This window comes from Panthera onca, chromosome F1 (genome assembly GCF_046562875.1).
Source record: "Panthera onca isolate mPanOnc1 chromosome F1, mPanOnc1 haplotype 2, whole genome shotgun sequence".
In the NCBI taxonomy this organism is placed as follows: Eukaryota; Metazoa; Chordata; class Mammalia; order Carnivora; family Felidae; genus Panthera; species Panthera onca.
The window spans coordinates 21,489,381-21,510,635 of record NC_138355.1 but is presented as its reverse complement, the minus strand read 5'-3'; the positions used below and the strand labels follow the sequence as shown (position 1 = coordinate 21,510,635).

Genomic DNA, 21,255 nt, shown 5'->3' with positions numbered 1-21,255 from the left:
TGTCCTGTTAGGACACAGGTGTGTACAGAGGAAGTCAGACTAAAGCTGTCCAAGTTCAGAAGGCATTGGGTTTGGAAAATTTGTTGTGGGCTCTCTTTCTGACAGGTGTAATTCTCCTAAACAGGGAAAATGAATCTGTGGAGATGTGCTGGGGAGGGGGGGGGGGGGACAGATCCTTTCCTCCATTTGGTATTTCCCTGTTTGTACACTTTGGATTTTCTGAAATAAATATGAATAGTGTATTAGGGACTTTCCTTACTCCTCTTCTTCCATTATCTTCCCATTACCAATGTCTGTGTCTGAAGGCAATATTCTGTCTCCAAAAACTCTTTTGGTCATTACCCACAGTTAGAATACATTTTTTTACACTGCGACCTTGTGCATATGCACACCCCCACATACGCACAAAAGAAGTTTCATGAAACAGTACATCATCTTACGATGTGAAATGTTCTTCGCTGGTGTTTGTGTTTCTATTTTAGACTATGCTATTCTTTTTTTTTAAATGCTATTATTTGAGCTCACTAAATTAATTTGATGTCATGACTTGTGATTTGAAAAAGAAAACCCAAGATTGACTGAAGCAGGGCGTTAGATTTGGCAATGTAATGCCTGCATGAAGCTAACAGCATAACCAACTGCCTTGAAAAGATACTCATTTAGGGACTAAAGTGTCTGATGTAGCTAACTGGAGAAGTTCACCTGATACCTCAGCCAGCTCTCCAGCATCACTTTGGGCCACAGAGGTACTTCTGCTTTTGAGGCTGAATGGCCTGGGAATCCAGATGCTCCCCACCCTGTGAGACCTCACTCTTACTTTTGGGTGATGTTTCTCTGTAGCCCTCAGCAATGCGCTCCACTCCCTGGATGGAGCTACGTCTCGTGGGGATTTTGTGGCCCTGTTGGACCAGTTTGGCAACCACTACATCCAGGAAGCTATCTACGGCTTTGAGGAGTCCTGTTCCATATGGTACCCAAACAAGCAGGTGCAGCGGCGACTCTGGCTGGAATATGAAGACATCAGCAAAGGTGAGTGATGTGCTCACCAGCATATTCTACACCCTTGCAGGTACGGCTGTCTAGGTGCAAATCATGGGACCAAAATAAAGGAGTCTGTTGGCAAAGGACTAATTCAGATACTGTCTTGATGCTTTGCGCCCATCCTTAAAATTGCCAGGGTTGGGATGTTTGGGGAAACTTTAGATACAGGATGGGGTCAAAACTGTATGGTCACTTTGTGAGTTACCATGAAAAGAGTCCACTAAGGGTATTTACCAGGCCCTGTGCATTCATGGCAAAGGCAAAGTATTCGACTGTTCTCATGGAATGTGGGAGGAGCAAGAGAGTGTCGCAGTCTCCACCACTTTCTGCTTCTCACCCCATCCTGCCCTATCTTTAGGCCCATTTTTTCCCCACTGATTTGTGCTAAGAGGAAATCTCCATTGGCTCAAGTGTTTATAAATCTCTGAATAACAGCCTTACAAATAAATCCTTGTCTACTCTTGGATAGCCGGTTAGTATTCTGTCCAAGTAAGTATAAGAAATTGGAGTTATTCAAACCTTTTGAATTCACCTTCTGGTATGGGAGGAGTACTGGCTGGCAAATAATGTATTCTGATCAACCAAGACTGATGTAGAATCGCCATTCGTGGAATTTCTTCCGAGCTTAGTCTCATGGCATTCTGATGAGGCCGAGTTATAGATGTGTGAGTTGCTAAAGGGCAAGCCATGAAATTAGTGCAATGGAAACTCAAGAAGTAAGTCATCCTAAGATTTAATGATCAAGAGTCTCTCTGAAATGAGGGGACCCCTATGTCAGCAGTGCTGGACTGGGAAAATGTGCCCCCATGGCTGAGATGCTCTTCACTCTCTGAGCTCCATAGAAACTTCTGTTTTGTCTCACTTGATAGGTAGCAGAGGCATGAGGGCCTCTCTTCCGGCTTATCCTTTTCTTCCAGAAGCAGTAAGAGGCTTGTGTCTGGGCTCCCAGTTGTTGCAGCCATTTCCCTCCAAGCCCTGATTCCTCTAAACCCAAGGACATAATCACAGGCTTCTAGTATCCTTTCAAACTTCAGTCTCCTAATACTGTTCTATTCCAATTTGCCAAGAAAGGAGTGTCATGTAAGCAAATGTAGATAAGACCAGTTCCAGCTGGCAAAGCTTTCTTACATTTCTATGCCAGAGCCTAATGATTGAACCAAAAGGCTAATTCCTTCCCTGCTTCTGTTTGCCAGTGGTTCAGGGATGGCCAGGTTCTATGACTACAGGGAAATGAGCCTGACCTTCCCCTGTATTCCTGGTTCTGTTCTTTGCTTCTATACCGAGCACTGCAATGTCCTTGAAGTTAAACCCTGAGCCCAGGAGGGAGGTGTATCCATGACCTTGGCACTACACCTTCCCATCTTGATCTCAAGCCATTCTCAAGTTCATTTTGTCACAGTCCAACTGGTGACTCTAGTTCTCATAAGTATTATGTATACAATACCTTGCCTGTTATTGATCTCAGAAGATATTCAAACATTTTTGTATATCTACTTTGATATCTGTCAGTTATCCATGGGTACCACCCCCCTCCCAAGTCTTACCTCTGCATCATAGAGTTTATCTCTTTTATTGTTTGGTCTGCTTACTACTCTTAAATATTTTTCTCCTCTGTAGGGACTAATTTCCTTTTCTTCCAAAAGAAGGATGCTCCTGATGAAGACTTATAAATACGTAAAATGAAGGAAGATTTTCTTCCACTTTTCTGCACTCTGAGAGGGTTGCTCCAGGATGGGATTTATACGCTAGGGGTGACGAGTGTTCTGAGAGGGCTGGACCTACCATGACATAAAAGTGCCATCTTCTTGGACTCGAGTCCCTTGATTATATGTTCTTGTCCACTCTAACTTTCAAAACCTTCTAGTGGAAAGGGATTCTCTATTGCTCACTTTTGCGCCTGTGATCAGATGCCTAAAATTGCTCACAGATTGAATAGGAAAGGAGATTTATTAGGAGTGAAACGAAATGGAAAATGCATAGGACTTAAGGGTTGGGTCTCTAGAATTCGTCAGGTGACTTTTGCTTCGTCAGTTAACGGCCCGGACCTCCCCTGTAATGCCCTCTGTGGTTCCTCCCAGCTCCGAGAGTGTATGGATCCTTACACGTTCCTCTTTATGTGAACAGCTTTCTCAGGTCAGACATTAGAATAAAGACTGCCCTCTTCTCTGTACAAATCACTGCACAGTTTCTCAAAGGTAGGTGTCATGCCTTATTCAACTTTAAATCCCCAGGGTCTGACACAGAGCCGGGCACATGGTAAGTCTCCAATAGTTGTTTACTGTGGTTGTTGTTAGTGGTGATGGAGGCAGTTATGGTGACAGCGGGTGGTGATGGCGGTGGCTGCGGCTGTGGGAATGGTAGGAAAAGCCCTTCTCATGCGGCAGCTTTCCAAGTGGGTTTTATTATAGACATGCAAAGTGCTCTAGTTCTGCCTGGCTGACGGAAACTCACAGATGGATATTTTTGGCCAGATCCTCAGAAGCCAGCCTTTCATTCATCACGCACCTATTTGTCACACTACCGCTACATGGTGTGGCCACACCAATATTGAGGAGTATCTGTCTTTCAATAAGTCTGACTGAAACCTGTGAAAAATAAACTCCCACTTATTGTTCAGGATTAGCGTATCCTAATTTTTTTTTTTTTACAGAGCAAATAAGGACTACCAGATGTTGAGTGAGTAGTTTATATATCTCTTCTCTTCTTCCTCAGATTCTTTTTTGACTCTTCAGATTATTATTATTTGCTTTCAATCCCTGTCACCCTACAGAAATAGTGGAGAAGGAAATCAAGGGCTTCTCAGTCAGAGGTTTACTTTTCCATTCGGTGACCATTGTATCTATGTCAACTGAAGAATTTGTCCCTCTTGACCAGGTCTGTCATCTTGAAAATTCTCTCTTCTGTTCAAGTCCCTGATTCTATTCCCTCTAGATTCTCTTCATAAATCTCTGGCCTTTGTTTCTCAGCCTTTCTCCCCTTCCTCCTCTGAAGAAATTATTTACATCTTGCTTGTTTTCCAGAATTTCATCTTTAATGTTCATCTCTTCTTCCCCGTTGCTGGGTGATTCTCTTCTGTGTCTACCTTAGCCTACATCTCTGAGATTTTGAAACCTTGCCCTTGAGTGTTGAGCATTTCTATCTGGATATGCTCTAGGGACCTCAGCGGTCACCATCTCTTTTCTCTGTACCCACTAGTAGATTTGTGCACTGCAACGATGGGTCAAAATGCAAAGTGGGGAGTACGTCTAGATGCTCTCCTCCGTCCTCCACACTCACTCATTTACAAAGTTCTGTTCTTCTTACCACCCAAATACTTCTTCAACAGGTGTAGGTTCTCCTGTCCATGTCTCAAAGCCGTATGAGCTTATGGTATCAGCTCTCATAAGAAAAACTGAAATTGCGTCCTCACGTGTCTCCTTTTCTTCAGTTTCCTTCCACTCTAGTCCACTCAACATCATACTGTTATCTTCTTAAAATGCCACTTAATCATGAGACTCTTCAGCTTGAAGCTGTTCACTCACCCCTGGCTGCCTTCTCAACGTGAGCATGACCTCACTCCTGGTATTAGTTCCCTTGGGCTGCGATAACAAATCACAAACTAAGTGGCTTAAAACAACATAAATTTATTCCCTGACTATTCTGGGGGCCAGAGGTTCAAATACCGTGTCAATAGGTTCAAATACCGTGTCAATAGGCCAAACTAAAGGTATCAATAAGGTGGCTCCTTCCGGAGGTTCCAGGGGAGAATTCCTTCCTTGCCCCTTCCAGCTCCTCAAGACCACTGTATTCCCTGGTTTCTGGCTGTCTCCATCTTTAAGATGTGTCACTCCAATCTCTGAGTCACCTGGCTGTCTGCCAGGACTCCTACCTGCTTCTTCTTTCCTTTTTTTTTTTTTTTAATTTTTTATGTTTATTTTTTATTTTTGAGAAAGAGAGAGACAGAGCACAAGCAGGAGAGGGGCAGAGAGAGAGGGAGACATAGAATATGAAGCAGGCTCCAGGCTCTGAGCTGTCAGCACAGAGCCCGACGCGGGGCTCGAACCCACAAACCGTGAGATCATTGGCGCTCAACCGACTGAGCCACCCAGGCGCCCCCTGCTTCTTCTTTCTTGTAAGGACCCTTTGGATTACATTGGGCCCATGCAGATAATCCAGGATAATCTCCCTATCTCAAGAGTCTTAATTTAAGCATATCAGCAAAGTCCCTCTTGCCATTCACAGGTGACAGTCACAAGTTCCGGGAATCAGGCCCTGGGCATCTTTGGGAGCCCTTTCCAACCAGCTACATCTCTGCCCTCTGCAGCTGCTGCATCACTGACCATTCCATGCCCCAAGTATCCTCCACTCTGATGATAACAAGGCTGCTCGCTCTCAATCCCAAACCCTTGCATTTGCTTCCAGACAGTGAAAGGCTTTAGAGGCTCCCTCCCTGCCCCAGTCCAAGGCCCTAGATATGTTTCTGTCTCACTCAGAAATTTTTTCTTGGGTCCCTGTCTTGTCTCCTCTTGGGGCTCCCTGTTTTTCTCCTTTCCCAGGTGTCCGTTCAGTTGTCTAATTTCTGGAAGGATCTCCCTCTCTCCTTAGCCCCTTAGGATCAGCAAATGAGTCTTTCCGGCTCTGAATTCTGTTTCTTGCTTTTGTTTTTTAATTGCCCTCTCCAGCTCTATAAATTGCCATTTGCAATTAAACGATACCCAGTCCCAGGCTCAGGCCCCAACTCTGGGTCCAGGGTCAGGGTTTGGAAGAGGGCTTGGAGCCTTTTCCACACGTCTGAGCCTGTGGGCGTGTGCTGCCTGTCTCACCTTGTCCTCTGTTCCACCTCCATTCCACAGTCCCCTCCTTCCTGCTCTCCCAGCTGACGGAAGCTCACGTGCCACCCCTCCCACCACCCCTTCCCAGATCCTCTGGGTGGAGTTCTTTGCTGCCTCTTAAAGCCCCTTGTATCCTATCCTATCCCCCGGCAGCACTCTTCCCATTTCTCTGTGTGGCCATTTCCCTGTAGGACTGTCTCCCGCGATAATGGATGGCACAGCACTTACCCTGTTTCTCTCTCTCTCTTTCTCTCTTTTTTTTTTTTTTTTGGTTTAAAAAGATTATTTATTTAAAAAATCCAGAATGTATAAAACAGAATAAAGTGAAAAATAAATCTCCCTCCCACTCTTAGTTCCCAGTGTTCCAGTTCCACACCCCAGAGGCAGCCAGGCAACTGTTGCTAGTTTACTGTCTATCCATCCAGAGAGGTTCCATCCGTAGCCATTTGCAAGTGAACAAAGCAAATTGCAGAAGAGTAGATATATTAGGGTCTCATCCGTTTTAAAAATTATACATATAAATATATGCCAATACGCACTATATAAATATATATGTATAATCTTCTAATCTGTCATTAAATATGTATATGTGTATACAGTATGTCTATGTATATATATACCTACATAGAGAGAAACATATGTATATAATCTCAAAATAGCTTTGTGTGTGTGTGTGTGTGTGTGTGTGTGTGTGTGTGTGTGTATACACACATTATCTGTTTGCTCCAAGATTAGGGCTATGGGGTAGAGACTTTTATTTTTTGTACTAAAAAATTCTGTATTGCTTTTCCCACAATAAGCACGTGCCACTTTTTTTTAATGTTTATTTATTTTTGAGAGAGACAGAGCATGGACAGGGAAGGGGTAGAGAGAGAGAGAGGGAGACCCAGAATCCGAAGCAGGCTCCAGGCTCTGAGCTGTCAGCACAGAGCTCGATACAGGGCTTGAACCCATGAGCCGAAGTCAGACGCTTCACTGACTGAGCCACCCAGGTGCCACAAGCATGTGCCACTTTTACAATAAAACTCTTTTAACACATGGGAAAAAATACATTCTGAAAAGTTTGTGTTACCGTGGAGTGGAGACTTACAAAGGTAACTTAAAAAACAAAACAAAACAAAACGTACAATTGTATCTACAGAGAGCTGAACTTGGGATAGAAATCTGGGAGGAAGTGCGAAACAATGTCATCATTTCCTTTTGGTATTTGACTCTGCATCCCTGACGCAGTGCCTGGCATATAATTAGCATTCACTGTTTTTGAAGGAATGAATCCTTTACTTTGTTCATACTTCAAAAGAAACCAGTAAAGAGTTACAGATATGTAGATTCCGGAGAAATGACCAAAGGAAAAAAAAAAGGAAAGAAAGAAAAGTGAGGAAAAAGAAAACATCGAATCTTCTTCAAATAAGAACTTCCAAGGGCTTAATTTTCATCCTCAAACTGACACACCCAGTACATTTTCTTTCTTTCTTTCTTTCTTTCTTTCTTTCTTTCTTTCTCTTTCTTTCTTTCTTTCTCTTTTCTTTTTTTTCTTTTTAATACTCCATTCAGGAGCGGATTTCCTCAGGGCTCTCTTCCTTTCCTTTTCCAATACCACTTCCATTGTTACTTAAGATCTGACCTTTGTCATTATCTTTTCTTGCCATTGCCTTTGGTGCATGCACATCAGTGGGGTTATCTGGGTTGACAGGTGGGAGTTAGGAAACTCTTCCTGTCTGCTGCACTTTCTAGTCCATAATCCACTGAATTTTTGTTGTTTATTTGTTTCTAGCCAGTTGCCTCCTCTCCGTGGGGAAAGCTAAGAAGAATAGCTTCTTCTTCTTCCATGATACGGAGCTGAGGGTTGTATTGGGGGTGGGGGTGTGGTGGAGAGTAAGGTGACTCTCTAGCTCCAAGTCTTAAGTCAGATTAGAGTCAAAGGAAGAAAAGTAAACCACCTACATGGCATTGTGTTTTTACCACACAGGATGCCACGTTTTCCACTTCCCATCGATTTGTTTTTGGGTGGATAGAGCCCGAGACAGACTCAGCTGGTCCCTTTCCCCAGAATAATGAACAGATGTCTGCCATGGCTGAAGCAGAAACAATAGCTGGATCGGCCGCCAGCCTTCTGATCCTGGTCTGTGAGTGCTGGTCAGCAGAGACCCAGGGTGGGACACGTGACGCTGGTGCACTTTGCAGGCTAACGTACATAATCGTGGTAAATGGCATGAAAACCTGATTAAGTTCAGGACGCGACATAGAAATCCAACAAAGAGCAATAAAACACGTTTCTATAATGCTTTATGCTTTACAACCCTAGGTTGCAAGCCAGTTCCAAAGGCTCTTTTTCTGCACGTTTACAACGATGAAGTTAGCGCTCAAGTGGCAAGGCAATTATGGCATATAGCTATTTTCTTTAAATGATTAATTAATTCGTTCCTCAAACATTTGCTGAGGGCCTGCTCCACGCAAAGCCCTGTAGTGAGCAGAGAGGGGATTTAGGTTTAGAGGAGACAGCTGTTCTATGGCTTTCCCAGGCAGACGGCCTGGTGAAGGTGCTGCTGAAGCTGAGCCTGGTGGTGTCATAAACAGAGGCTTTGAAAAGGAGCTAAGCTTTCCTAAACATACGGGTGAGGTTTAATTTGAATCTTCAAGTCCCCTAGGCTCTGATGCAGAGTCCAGAGTAAACTGGATCTTTAGGCTGCAGAAAGACACCACTGTGAATAATATTACCAAATAGCATGTTATATAACTTTTCTCATTTAATCCCTAGGTCTTACCCTCCCCATTTTATAGATAAGGAAACCAAGTCTCCGAAAGCTTAAATAAATAACTTGCATGCAGTCACATAGCTAGTAAGTGGCAGAGTCAGGACACCTTCACCTCCTGACACAGACTGTGGGCAGCTTCATGCCATGTTGCCTGCCAATGGTACAAGAAGAGATTAAGGTGGGAAGTGTAGTGGACAAGATGGAGGTGGGGCCAGGACGTCACTGAAGCCAGGTCACTGGTCTAAGATGAGCTTGACAAGGCCAGATGTCAACCCTCGTTAGACTGCATAGTGGATCCGCTGCCTTTCACCTTGAGTTTTCTGGAGTTTTTGATTGTTGTGGGTTCGGGGGGCCATGAGCAATGGCACAGTGGCCGCAGCAGTTTTTCGTTTTCCTATATGGTGGCGTTTCTCAAAATTTATTGCGCAATATGTATCACCTGGGATCTTGTTAAAATGGGAATTCTGATCCGGTAGGTCGGGGTGGGGCCTGATATTCTGCATGTCCTGACAACTCTCACTTGATGCCAATGCTGCCTGTCCAAGGACCCGTTTTGAAGAGCAAGGTGATAGACTTGTCTCAAAGACCCAACAAGGAATGGGCTCCCCCACTGTCCTTGTTTGTCCTGTCCGGTGCAGGGGCTTTAATGATGGAGCCATGGCACGGTGGCCTCCAGGGGCCTATCCTGGTGTCATCCCCACAGAGGAGTGTCACAGATAAGAGGACTCGACTGAATGGTTTTCACTTTGGTCCAGGACTTTTCTCTGATTAAGCCATTGATCGATAGGCTTGTGTGCCGAATTGAACAGTCCTAAGCCCTCAGGTGCTAAAAGGAATTGGAAACATGCCAGTAATCAGGACTAAAGGTGATAAGCTGATTTTTCTAAATTTTGTACTATAGGCAACACTGTTCTCATCTTAATATCTCAAGCGTTTTCTAGGTATTTTTAAATTTAGTATTTATGAGGCCCCGGTTTTTTTCTTCTAGAATCCACAAATGGTTACAGAATTTCATAGTTTAACATTTCATAGTTTAACATTTAACATTTTCGTTAATGGGACAATTCTGGTAGTCATATCAAATTCCTTTCATATAATTATGGGCCTGACAATAGTGACATATTGTGCATACCTACAATTTAGTAGTTAATTATATAGTATTCTGGATTATTTTCTACTCCAAGCATGTAAGCTTTGCCCTCACAACTTGATTGATTGCTTCTTGGAAGAGGGCTTATTCATTCACTTAGTCAACACCTGATTTATCTAAACATTGGTCTAGGCACTGGGCATATAATGATGAATGACACAGAAAACTTTCCTGCTTTTGTGGAGCTTATATCCTACTGAAGAGAGACAGAGAGTGGCAGGTGACAAATAAATGAGAGCAATAATTCTAGATAGTGAGAGAGAGATATTATAAGGAAACTGAAACCAGGTGATGTGATAGAGATTGGCTGGAGGACTGGGGGCTGATGAAGATGGCGGCCACAGAAAGGCCTCAGTGATGATGATAAGGGCATGAAGTTGAGCTGAGACCTGGAAAAGACAAGAAGGAGCTGGCCATGCAAAGACCTGGGACAGAACCATCCAGGCAGAAGAAATAGTAAATGCAAAGGCTTCATAATTTGTTTTTAAATTCTCATAGCTTCTAGCATAATGCTTCTAGGAGGGCATATGAAGTTACTTGGTAAATATCAGACTGATGATCAATATGACTGTGGAAAACAGAGGAGCCTGGATTCTCTGATGGAATATGAAGAGAAGAAGCTCCACTTCGAGCCCAACTTGTTCTGTTTCCTAGATTCAGCAAGCTGAGATGGGACCGGTATGTTTAGCCCATCCTCCTTATTTTGAAATTTTAATTCCAGTATAGTTAACATACAGTGTTATATTAGCCCATCCCGTGTTATCCAGCATGTAGATCAGTGCTCGTGTGGGCTGGCTGTGGTAGTATAGACCAAGAGAAATAAGCATAAGGCACAATACATATATCTACCAGTATTTTGATTTCGATCTTAAGTTATGCGCTCCATTCCACAACTAATAGTTTAATCTCTGAAAAAAATGTCAGAAATAAATGTACAAGATAGATGATGATGCAAAGGGATATTCCACATCAAATGTGAAAATCTACGCTTGACCTCACTTGGGGTTTTCATGTCTTTGGGGATGAGTGCCTGTTTCTTAAGTAGTAATAGGTCTCTATCGCCCATCCGACTCTAAGGCAGTGTGTTGAGGGAAAAAGCACTGGGTAGGGAGTGAAGACCTACATTCTTGGTCTCAGCTGAACCATTAGCCAGCCTTGGCCTTGGGTAAATTACTTAACCCTCCTCAAAATAATCTCACCTGTATAATAACTACCTTGAATCAGGTGATACTTCTTAGAATTTCTCCTACTTCTAAGGTTCTGTGACTCTGTATACTCAGCCAGTGTTTTCTACTTCTGATAACAGAATGGAACATTTAATAATGCCTGGCTCATGGCTAAATAGGTTAATGCAACTGCTGTTACAATAAAAGGAGTTTTAGTGTAGTTGCTTTTGTAGTAAGTTCTAAAGTCAGACTGATTTCAATCAAAATTTTTATTAGCTGGGGCGCCTGGGTGGCTCAGTCGGGTAAGCATCTGACTTTGGCTCAGGTCATGGTCTCAAAGCTCATGGATTCGAGCCCTGTGTCGGGCTCTGTGCTGACAGTTCAGGGCCTGGAGAATGGAGCCTGCTTTACATTCTGTGTCTCCCTCTCTGTCTGCCCCTCCCCTGCTCTCTCTTGCTCTCTCTCTCTCAAAAATGAATAAACATTAAATTTTTTTTTTTAATTTTTATTAGCTGTGACTCTTGAGAAGTTTCTTTAATGGCTGTGAGCCTCAGTTTCCATGTCTATAAAATAGGGCTATTAATACTTACGTTACAAGTGAGGATTGTGTAAAGATTGAACATAATAGTTATATATGCAGCACAATGTCTAGTATTCTGTAAGTGTTCAATTCAGTATAAGGCTTTTTATTATTACTATTATTAGAATTATTTTAATAAATTTGCAGCTCAGCTTTTTTTTTTTTTTTTTTTTTTTGAACAAAATAGTAACTGATAAGAATTTCAAAGGGATATCAGTAAAACTTGCCCTGGGTAAATTCTGTGCTTCACAGAAACGCTGATGTATATTTTACAAGTCACCTACTCATCAGGCTCATGGAACAGGGGGCCCAAACCTTCCTTCCAAACATCAGGATCAGCATCACATCCTTTAGCAACTATTTTCAGTTCCAGTTGTAGCACCCCCCTGCTGGGAAAAGATCAGGAAATAAGCACAACTCTTTTTTTGGTGGGAGTAAGGGGTGGGGGCTGTGAGAATGTGCTCTCCGTGGAAAAGGATCCCTGGGGAGGCCTTTTTGATAAGCAGCCTGGGTGTTTCTGCCTTTTAAGTGCAAAGGAGCTGCCAGGTGCATTCCACAAAGGGAGAAAAATTCATGAATGTGTCCAGCTGTACCAGCCTTTCCTTTTACCTGTGATTCAAAGCCTCTGCCGTCTAGTTCCACTGCCTGCATACAGATGCAGACACTGATTCCTCTCGTGCCCCAGAGATGGGTCCCTGGCCTTATTTACAGCCAGAGTTCCAACGTAAGTGATGTTGGGGCTGAGAGAGAACTCGTTAGCAGTTCGGTGTTTTGTTAGACCCCTATCTTGGCCTGGTTTCCATTAACGGACGCTTTAGAGGAACATCTACGGATCTCTGGGTTCACCCCGCATGCCTACCCCATCTCCAGCAATGTGTAACGCCACGCACAGCACCTAGCATCCAGTCGGTCAGTATTGGTGGAATGAATATAGGAGTGAATGCCATACTTTTTCTCTTCCTCTTCCCTTTCCAAGGGAAATGACAGCAGAATGGCTAAGATAACATCTCTTTGAACACCTTGCCCCGAAGACCCCGGCACTAGTCCACCCTTTCATTGTCCCTTCCCCCTATCTCCAGGTTTGATTGTTTTGAGTGTGGGGTGGGGTGGGGATAATGTCATGTCCTGGGGTTTGGCATTAGAAGAATAGGCTGGACATTAAAATCAGGTGATCAGCACAAGGTAGGACTAGGATTAAATACTAGAAAGTGGAGTCAATCCGTGTGTGGACCTTCAGTTTGTGATTTATTATCCCCAATTTCTGTCTACCAGTTAATGTTCTAGGAGCCAATAGCAGCCTTTCTTTTACCACGTTTCCTGACATTTCTTTTATAAAGCAAGTAGGAAAGTTTTCTTGGGAAAAGGGCGGGATAGGTATTAGGTGCAGCACACAGCTTGTATTTAAAATGAAACACAAGACGTAAAACCATTTCGACCTAAACCAATAAATCAACAAGCCGTGTCCATCGGAGCTTCTCTGTGTGGCCACTAGCCATTTCTGGTTCGTTCCTAATCGCCATTCCTCTGTTGTTAGAGGATTCTTTCTGAATCTCACGGAACTCTTGGGAAGTTGGGTCAATTAGGAGAAGGTATAAATTAAAGAGAAAATTAAAAAGTACATAAGAAAAACTGATGTCAAAGAAATCATCAAGAAAGGGATCAGGTAAGTAAGTACTTGCAAAAAAAGTGGGAGTAGTCGACATCACGTTGAAACCTGGCCCCGGCTGCCAGCTAGCTACACTACAAAACCTAGATGATTAATGCTGCATCAGTCAAAGGCTCCAGAATATATCATCTCTATATCCATTACTGATGAGAGGAAGATAGTTCTCTGATCAGATCAACGTCCCTCTTTTAAAAATTCCCACATGCACTTTGACTTTCCTGCCGATAAGTTGCCGTCAGCAGAGTCCGTGACATGTAGACCCCGGTTAGCCGCACGATGAGGGAAGGCTGAGTTCCTTTGCAAGGTACGGATGTTTACCCATTCATGCAGAAATGTGCATTGAGTGTTTGCTGTAGATCAGGCACAGTGGTAGGCATCAGTGGTTAATAAGAGAGGGCTCCTGACCCACTGTGGAATTCTAGATGCTGAAGGAAGGCCTATTTTCTCTGCCAGCCTTACCTTACCTCTTTCTCTTCCTGCAACTGGCTAGTCAGTATCTGTGGGACAGCATGCTTGAGCCCTCAGGGGGACCCACAGACGAGGCAAAGGAAGCCATCGCAAGGTCCAAAACACACTTTCCACCTTGGGAGTTTATCCTGTTCCTTGGAAGGTTTCTCGGGGGCAGGCTTATGCACATTCTGTCAACTTCCAAAGAGTCTGGGCTCATGGTGGCTGCCCACAGGAGGAATCTGGGACACACGGAAGGAGGTAAGCAAAGGGACCCGTGTGCAGAACTTTACGTGCAAGACCCTTCACAACATCAAGCGTTTCTGGGGAGAGATGCTGCTGGGCTGGACTGGGCTGTGCCTGGGACATGTGGGATGCCCAGACCTTGCAGCTTTGGGAAGGCTGTCTGTTCGCTGAGGCGGAGAAGGGGTGGCGCCTGCCTACACAGGGTTCGTGCCTGCGTCACACCGGTCTTCCCCTAAAAACCAGTGTAATTAGACAGCGCAGCTAAATCCTAACCACACGAGGCCCATAGACTTGATGACGTCCTGCAAGGGACAGTGGCCAGTCCACTTAGTTGGAACGTGATGTCAGCAAAGAGCCCTCAGTTTAAGGCAATTGCAAAACCAAGCAGGTTCAAAAACATTTTTGGCTTTGATGATTAAAAAAAAAAAAATGGTAACAAAGTAAGAAAGAAAAAGGCAAGTAGAAAGAAGCATTTCTTTCGCTCAGTTTCTTAGTAAATCTGCCAGGTAAAATACGTGCTTTGTAGGTGAAATGTGAGTGCCCGTGACAGGGAAAAACAACCTAATCGGGTAGACCAACAGCCTGGACTCCCTTGACACTTTTCTGTTTCCTTGGGGTTTTTCTTTAGTCAGGTTGATTCCACAGGGGCAGCTTATAAAGTCTCTCTTTGTGCGTGCCTTGGCTGCCCGTGCTGACTGCCAGGGCCCCTCCCGTCAATTTGTTACAAATCCAGTCGATTACTGTGGTAATTGGTTCTATATATATTGATGTGTTGGGGGCATTTATGGCTTTATGCATTTTTATTTGGTCTGCTTTGACTCCTCCCTTAGAGAGCAGGGACTCGGCCCGCTTCTTTGTGACTCCCCGTAGATGTTGCCTTAGCTTCTGCTCACCGTGGGTTCATCTTCAGTATTGATCACAGTAATGTGGACGAGGATATCCGGAGACGCCAGCCTCCAAGCTTTACTGGTCCCTGCCTTCTTTTACAGGGCTGAATATAAAGAAGAGATGTTATCCCTTCAAACTTTGCACAGTCTCTCTCGTCAAGGGTCATTAATATGTTGGAAGCTGGGTACATCACGTATCCTGCATTCTTCGGGCAGGCAAAGGGCATTAATAATCTAGAGATAAAAGCAAATTGGGGGGGGGGGGGCGGGTGCCTGGATGGCTCAGTCGTTTGAGCATCCAACTTCAGCTCAGACCATGATCTCGCGGTTCATGGGTTCAAGCCCCGCATCGGGCTCTGTGCTGACACTCAGAGCCTGGAGTCCGCTTCAGATTCTGTGTCTCCCTGGGAACATTGCCTGGTTCATCTAGAAAATCGTAAAATATTAAAACCACCAAGGCACTGAGAAATCATTATAATGGTAACTTACAATTGTTAGTACTTCACATATACCATATTTCTCATCACTTTATGAAGGGAAGGGGTAGGTTATATATTATGACCCTTTTTGGTGAAGGGTCTCTTGTGAGTTGTTCTCAGTCCCTCTGAATTGTGAAACCACGAAAGGCCCCTTGCAGACCAGAGTTGCATCCCTTGGGGTATCTGCAAGGTGAATGTGTTGTCCCAGATCGCCCCGCCCCGGGTCCTGAACACTGGAAGCCTTTCCCAGGGACATCTGCCTGCTGACATGTACCCTTGCAGTAGGACTCTGCCGCCCCCCACTGGCCGTCTAGCACCCCTAATTCCAGAGGGGAGGACCTGAGGCCCATGATGTGAAGACACTAGGTTGTGGTCACACAGAGAGTGGCAGAACCCGGGCTTGGTCACTCATTGTCCCAGTCTCAACAGAGCTATGGCATCTGCTTCTCCATGTGCTGAAGCCCAGGAGGGCTCTGGACGCCAGTTCCACTGTCCCGGTGTTTCTCTTTGAATTTTCGATCCGCCATAATGCTGACCCAAGATGAGCGCCCCATCCCGTAAGGATGCCAGATCTGCCATGACATGATCTACTCCTAACAGTTTCCTTATGGCTGGGCGTTATTCGCATACTAGCAAACAAGATAAAATCCTTGCTCAGCCCAGCTCTTAGCTGGCCGTCCCACCCCTGGAGAGAGGGTTCCAGTCTACAAGTTAGCAAACACTCAGCACCTGCTGCTAAAAGTATACTGAGTGCCAGGCCCTAAGCCAAGGGTTGAAAGTATGCTGGTGAATAAGAGCCAGGCCCTGCCCTCAAGTCATTCATAAAATACGTGGGAAGGTGTCCAGCAAACCTGAAGTTGTAATACTGTGATAAAAGCTGTAAGAGACCTGAGAACAGAAAGCACCGAAGAGGGCCTCCTGCTCCAGACTGGGGCAGGACTGAAAAAACCCTGCTGAAGGAGATGTTGCCTGGATGGAGAACTGAGGGTGAGTGGATGTTAGCAGGCAGGCTCTGGGTCAAGGACATTCTCAGTAGGAACAAAGCAAGGCACAGGAGACCCGGGGCCGGGGCGGGGGGCGGGGGGATGGAATTCAGGGGAAATGAGGCTAGAGAGAGGCCAAGGGACTGGTGTAAAGGGCCTGCTGGCCATCCCAGTTGCCTTAGTTTTACCTTAAAGCCATTTGAGAGTTATTGAAGGATTTCAGCAGAGAAAAGGTATGTTCCCAGGATGCTTTAGAAGCACACACCCGTTAACATCTTGGAGGATAAGTGAGAGATATAAAGCCTATAGACAGGATGGCCATCAGGAAAATTTTGGAGTAGACCAGTCCGAAGTGTGGAGGGTCTGGACTAAGGGGAAGAACAAGCATATGGTGGATGTGACAGTAATTTGGGAAATGTCCCCCAGAAGTGACTCTAGGGATGAAGAGGGTAAGGAGGGGGTAAATGGATGGAAGTAGAAAGCCCTGGGGCCCTGCAGTGATTTCCCTCATCGTGCAACAGCAAGAATTTAAAGCTCTTTGGCTCAGGGCGCCTGGGGGGCTCAGTCAGTTAAGCATTCGACTCTTGGTTTCAGCTCAGGTCACAATCTCACAGTTTGTGGGTTCAAGCCCCACCTCAGGCTGCACACCGACAGTGCAGAGCCTGCTTGGCAGTTCTCTCCCACTCCCTCTTTCTCTGCCCCTGCCCTGCTCACTCTCTCTCTCTCTCAAAATAAATAAACTTAAAAAATTAAACTAAAAAAATAATAAATAAATAAAGCTCTTCGGCTCAGACATTATACCAGGCTGATACGGATTTTTGAGTAGCAGAATTTTTGCTTTTTGTGATAGTACAATTTGCTTCTCGATGCTGACAAGGCTGGGGATCCAGAGAGCGCAAACTCACCTTTCTGGAATGTTCATCCTAGCAAGATCTCACTTGTGGGGGGCTCCTGAACTGCAGTCACACCTTATGGAGATATACGGGAGGAATGGGGAACCTGCATTTTCACCTGTATTCTTATCTCACAAGCAGCCTGTGCTATGGCAGGACGCCAAGGAGAGGTACCTTGAACCCGGATCAGTCGTTTGGCCTAGCGCAGGGGGAACGAGGTTAGCGGTGACGTGTGTGGTCTCAGGTGTTCAGGTACAAGCGAGTCCATCCACCGTATTAAACATGACCGTAGTTTTTCCTGCGAAAGCAATCTGGGTGGAGATGAACCTCGGGTGTTGGTGAAGACAGAGAACGGACAGGGCAAGGCGGGGAGATTCAGGCTCGTGAAACCTACTGCTGCCTCCCTGCAGTAGCTAGAGGTCATATTTCTGTAAATACTCTGATTCTTGCCATTCTGAGCATATGTCTCCTTGTTATCTTTTAATTGGTTTTTATTCTAAATTTAACACTAAACAGTTTGTGATGGTAGCGGCTGTGAGCACTGGTGTGGTGCATGTTAATTCCAAGGACATGTGATACATCAGGCCTTATCTGTGCCCTCCCTCTCCTCCCCACGTCACACCAGCCTGCATGAAGGAGCTGCAGATTGCTCATCGTGCCCTTTCCTGCCCGTGTTGTCACGTTTATAGATGTCAGGTTGGGGGGAACAAAAGAAGAGTCATCTAAAATCGGAATGATACCGCCAGAAGCCCTGGGTAACGGCAGGTGAAAGCCAATAGATCGGAAGGTGATATCCGCAGGCCCATGATGTGGGAAATCCTGCATCCCAGGAAAGGCCTTCAGAAGTCGTTGACAACCACCCAGCAAAATGCAGTCATTGGGGGTGTTCTGGAGAAAGCCAGGGAAGTCTGACTTCGAAGATCTCGTGTATCTATGATGTGGAAGGAAACATGGTGCAGAGTGGAGAGGAAAAGGATTTGGCTGAGCAGTTTTAGAACAGGTGACTCACAGCCTCTGACCTCGGTGTCCTCATCTGCAAAATGGGATAAGGAGAATATGGCAGAACATTGTGAGGACTAAGAGTCTTGAGGCTGTTAGAGCATCTAGCCCATAGTAGGTCCTCAAGAATGTTCACTGTTAAGCTGTTTTCCAGTAGCACACCCGTCCAACAAGAGATTCTGCAAGAAATGAATTCCACGTTCGCATTATTTTCTAACAACGTTGGATGCGGTATTTCTTTTTTGGAGATTTGTAAAACATATTAGGATTCTAAAGGCTTTCTGAAGATATAAAAAAAAGCCCAAAACCCTGCTTAACTTTCACTTCGGTTGTTCGTTCCCATTAAAGCTCGAACATCTTTTTATTTGTCACTCTATTTGTTACTTGTAATAATGTTATTAGCAGATCTGAAAAACAAAAGTTCTATGAAGTCTACTTAGAAAAAAAGCTTTTGTTACAGACCTTCTGATAAGGTGAAAGCTTTAACCTCCTCTATCCAGATAGGGCGCCAAATCCTCGTATTTCTTCTGTAGTTCCCCCCACCTCGGTTTGCCCCTTGTTCTTACACGTGAGAGTCGCCCCAGTCTGACCGCAGACTGACAGGCCCGCCTTGTTACTACAGCCTCGTGGCTGATCGCTTTGGCTTCCAGTCTCCCATTTGTTCAAACATTCAGTCATTCAAAGTCAGTCTACGTTTCACTACCCACTCCATCTTCCTCACCCACTTCTGTGCCCCATGCCACTTACCGTCAAGCTCTGGCAGAGGCTTGTCCCTAGCTGTTGCCCCAAGCCTAAAAGTCCCAGTGTGGTTTTTCAGGGGCCCATTCAGTGCGGCCCTACCCCATCTTGTGTCACCTTATCTATGTAAAACGTCTGTGGCATAGACTTAACACTCTTTAAAGACCTCCTTGGCCACCTTCGCCTCTGTTTTTTGACCTGATCATCCACATTGTCCCTGACAACCTCATCAGCCCCTGTCCATTCTTAGAATGTGGCCTTCCAGGAAGCCTTCTGAGACTTCTCTGTCCCTCCAGACTCCAGTAACGCTGACAATCTTAACCATACTATGCGGGATTGATTGTGCACCCTAGGATCAGGCCCAGGTGCACGTTGCACTTCCATTTAGACCTCTGTGACCTTGAGTAAAGTGACTTACCTCTCTGTTGCTCAGTCCTGTCATCCAGAAGGTAGGGACAGTTTCAGCATCAATCACTACGGTCCGTATGAAGAACTGACAGTGTTGAATCTAGCCTGGATGGTAAGAAATCCAGTCATTTGTGTTCTGGAAAATGGCTTACCACAAAGAACTACGCTTCCCTATGAGACTGTGATAAGAGTCATGGTTGTCCCCTTTATTTATGAGAAGGCCAGATACAGACCCTCAAATCCCCGTTCTTTTCTTTATAAAGGATTACCCAAACTGCTTGTCCCCACGGATCTATCAAAACAAAATGCTTGCTTATCAAACTTTATTATACCCCTGGCCTTTGGCCCACAGTCAACCTGACGGAACATACTGCCTCTTCGGAGAATAGGCTGGCCTCACACCTCTTCACCACACCTGTTTCTTTCTAGCTTTGTTAATTGCCTTCTGTAAAAGAAAAAAAAAAAACCTCTTTTTGCCTAACTCTTGAGATGCTTGCAGACCTTACCAGAGCGTTCTCCCTATTGTAATAATCCCTTCTTCCTATTGCAATGGTATCCCCACTCCACCCGTGTACCACGCAATAATCCTTTTGGATAATACCCTCCTTACTAAGTCCGGATTTGCTGTTTCGTGGGCAGAGTATATACAAAGTGTTCGGTAGAGTGGCAAGATGTCTAAAGATCAGCTGTTGTTATTACTACTGTTACCACATGTTTGTTAGTCTTGCTATCTCAAATAGGTTGCACATTCCTGGAGGTCAGTATCTTATACTTGAGCACTCTCCGCAGTACATACCATGATGCTGGGCACATCACAGATCTTTAACAGTTGCATATTTACTGACTGATGAAGCTGTCGGGATCATATCTGGAAGCCAGTGATCCACTGTGACCCACAGACGGTGTGAAGGGCATTCGGCTCTTTCAGAGAAGGAAGGTGATCAAGGAAGGATGGAGACCACCACCTGATATCCTAAGAGGTGATGGAAGGACATGGAAACTCCTGTTTTCCTTCCGTCTTCTCTAGCACATTAAATTGCTTTTAAACAAGAGACAGGAGGTCGCGCAAGAGAGAACTGCCGCTCAGAGTGGTGAGCAGAGAAGTTAGCAATGTGAAGAGAATGATGAATGTGAGCATGCCCGCTTCCTGCACAGGCTAGCAAGGTCCACGCGTGGGCTCTGGGCGGTCATGGGGGCAGCGGGCTCTAGAGGTTGGAACGAATGCTTGAAGGCTGTCCTTTTTCCTTCAGATATGGGAGAATATTACATTCTGGAAAGTAGAAGCTATCAAACACTATATCCACCCCCTGCATGACCTGTGAAAAGAGAGAACATGATGGTAACAGAGATCTAAGATGAGTTCACTGTGAGCAAGCCATGATGGCAAACCTCATACTCCTTGTAAAGAGTTTTTTTAGGTCTTTGAATGCCTCTGGCTAAAGAAAACCTATTAATTCCACCATTCCCCTGAGCTGCTTACCATTACTAGGAGGTAGGGTGGCCTAGTGGTTCAGAGCAGGGTTTTTGAAATCTATATGACCTAAGTCCTCTAAGCTTTACTTCGGATATCTAGAAAATGGAAATGATATAGCATCTACCTCACAGAACAGGTTAGGGTTCTATGAGAGCATGTGTTGTAAAGCATCGCGTGTATAGTGAGAACTCAGGAGATGAGGAGTCCGCAAACTATATGACCCACAGGCAAATCTGTGTTTGTATGGTCCACAAGCTAGGGATGATTTCTGCCTCCTTAAATATTTGAAAAATAAAGATAAAAGGGGAAATAACATGTTGCGATGTGTGTAAATTATATAAAATTTAAATTTCAGTATCCATAAATAACACTTTATTGGAACAGGGCAATGCCATTCGCTTACATATAGTCTGTGGCTGCTTGTGCACTACAAAGGCATAATTGAATAGTTGCTTCAGAGACTGGTGAGCCACAAGGCCTAAAATATATACTCTCTGGCTCTTTACAGAGAAAGAGTTGCCAACTCCTACC

The 21,255-nt window shown here is 44.8% G+C and overlaps 1 protein-coding gene across 5 annotated transcripts in view; it reads left to right on the top strand.

Annotated features, from left to right (window-relative positions):
• The window catches only part of ASTN1 (astrotactin 1), a 303,494-nt gene that overhangs the window by 233,728 nt on the left and 48,511 nt on the right, over positions 1–21,255 (top strand). For all 5 annotated transcript variants that reach the window (XM_060643585.3, XM_060643583.3, XM_060643586.3 and 2 more), the window contains one exon: positions 841–1,029. In XM_060643585.3, the coding sequence (XP_060499568.1) occupies positions 841–1,029 (189 nt within the window). The remainder of the gene's footprint in view (positions 1–840; positions 1,030–21,255) is intronic.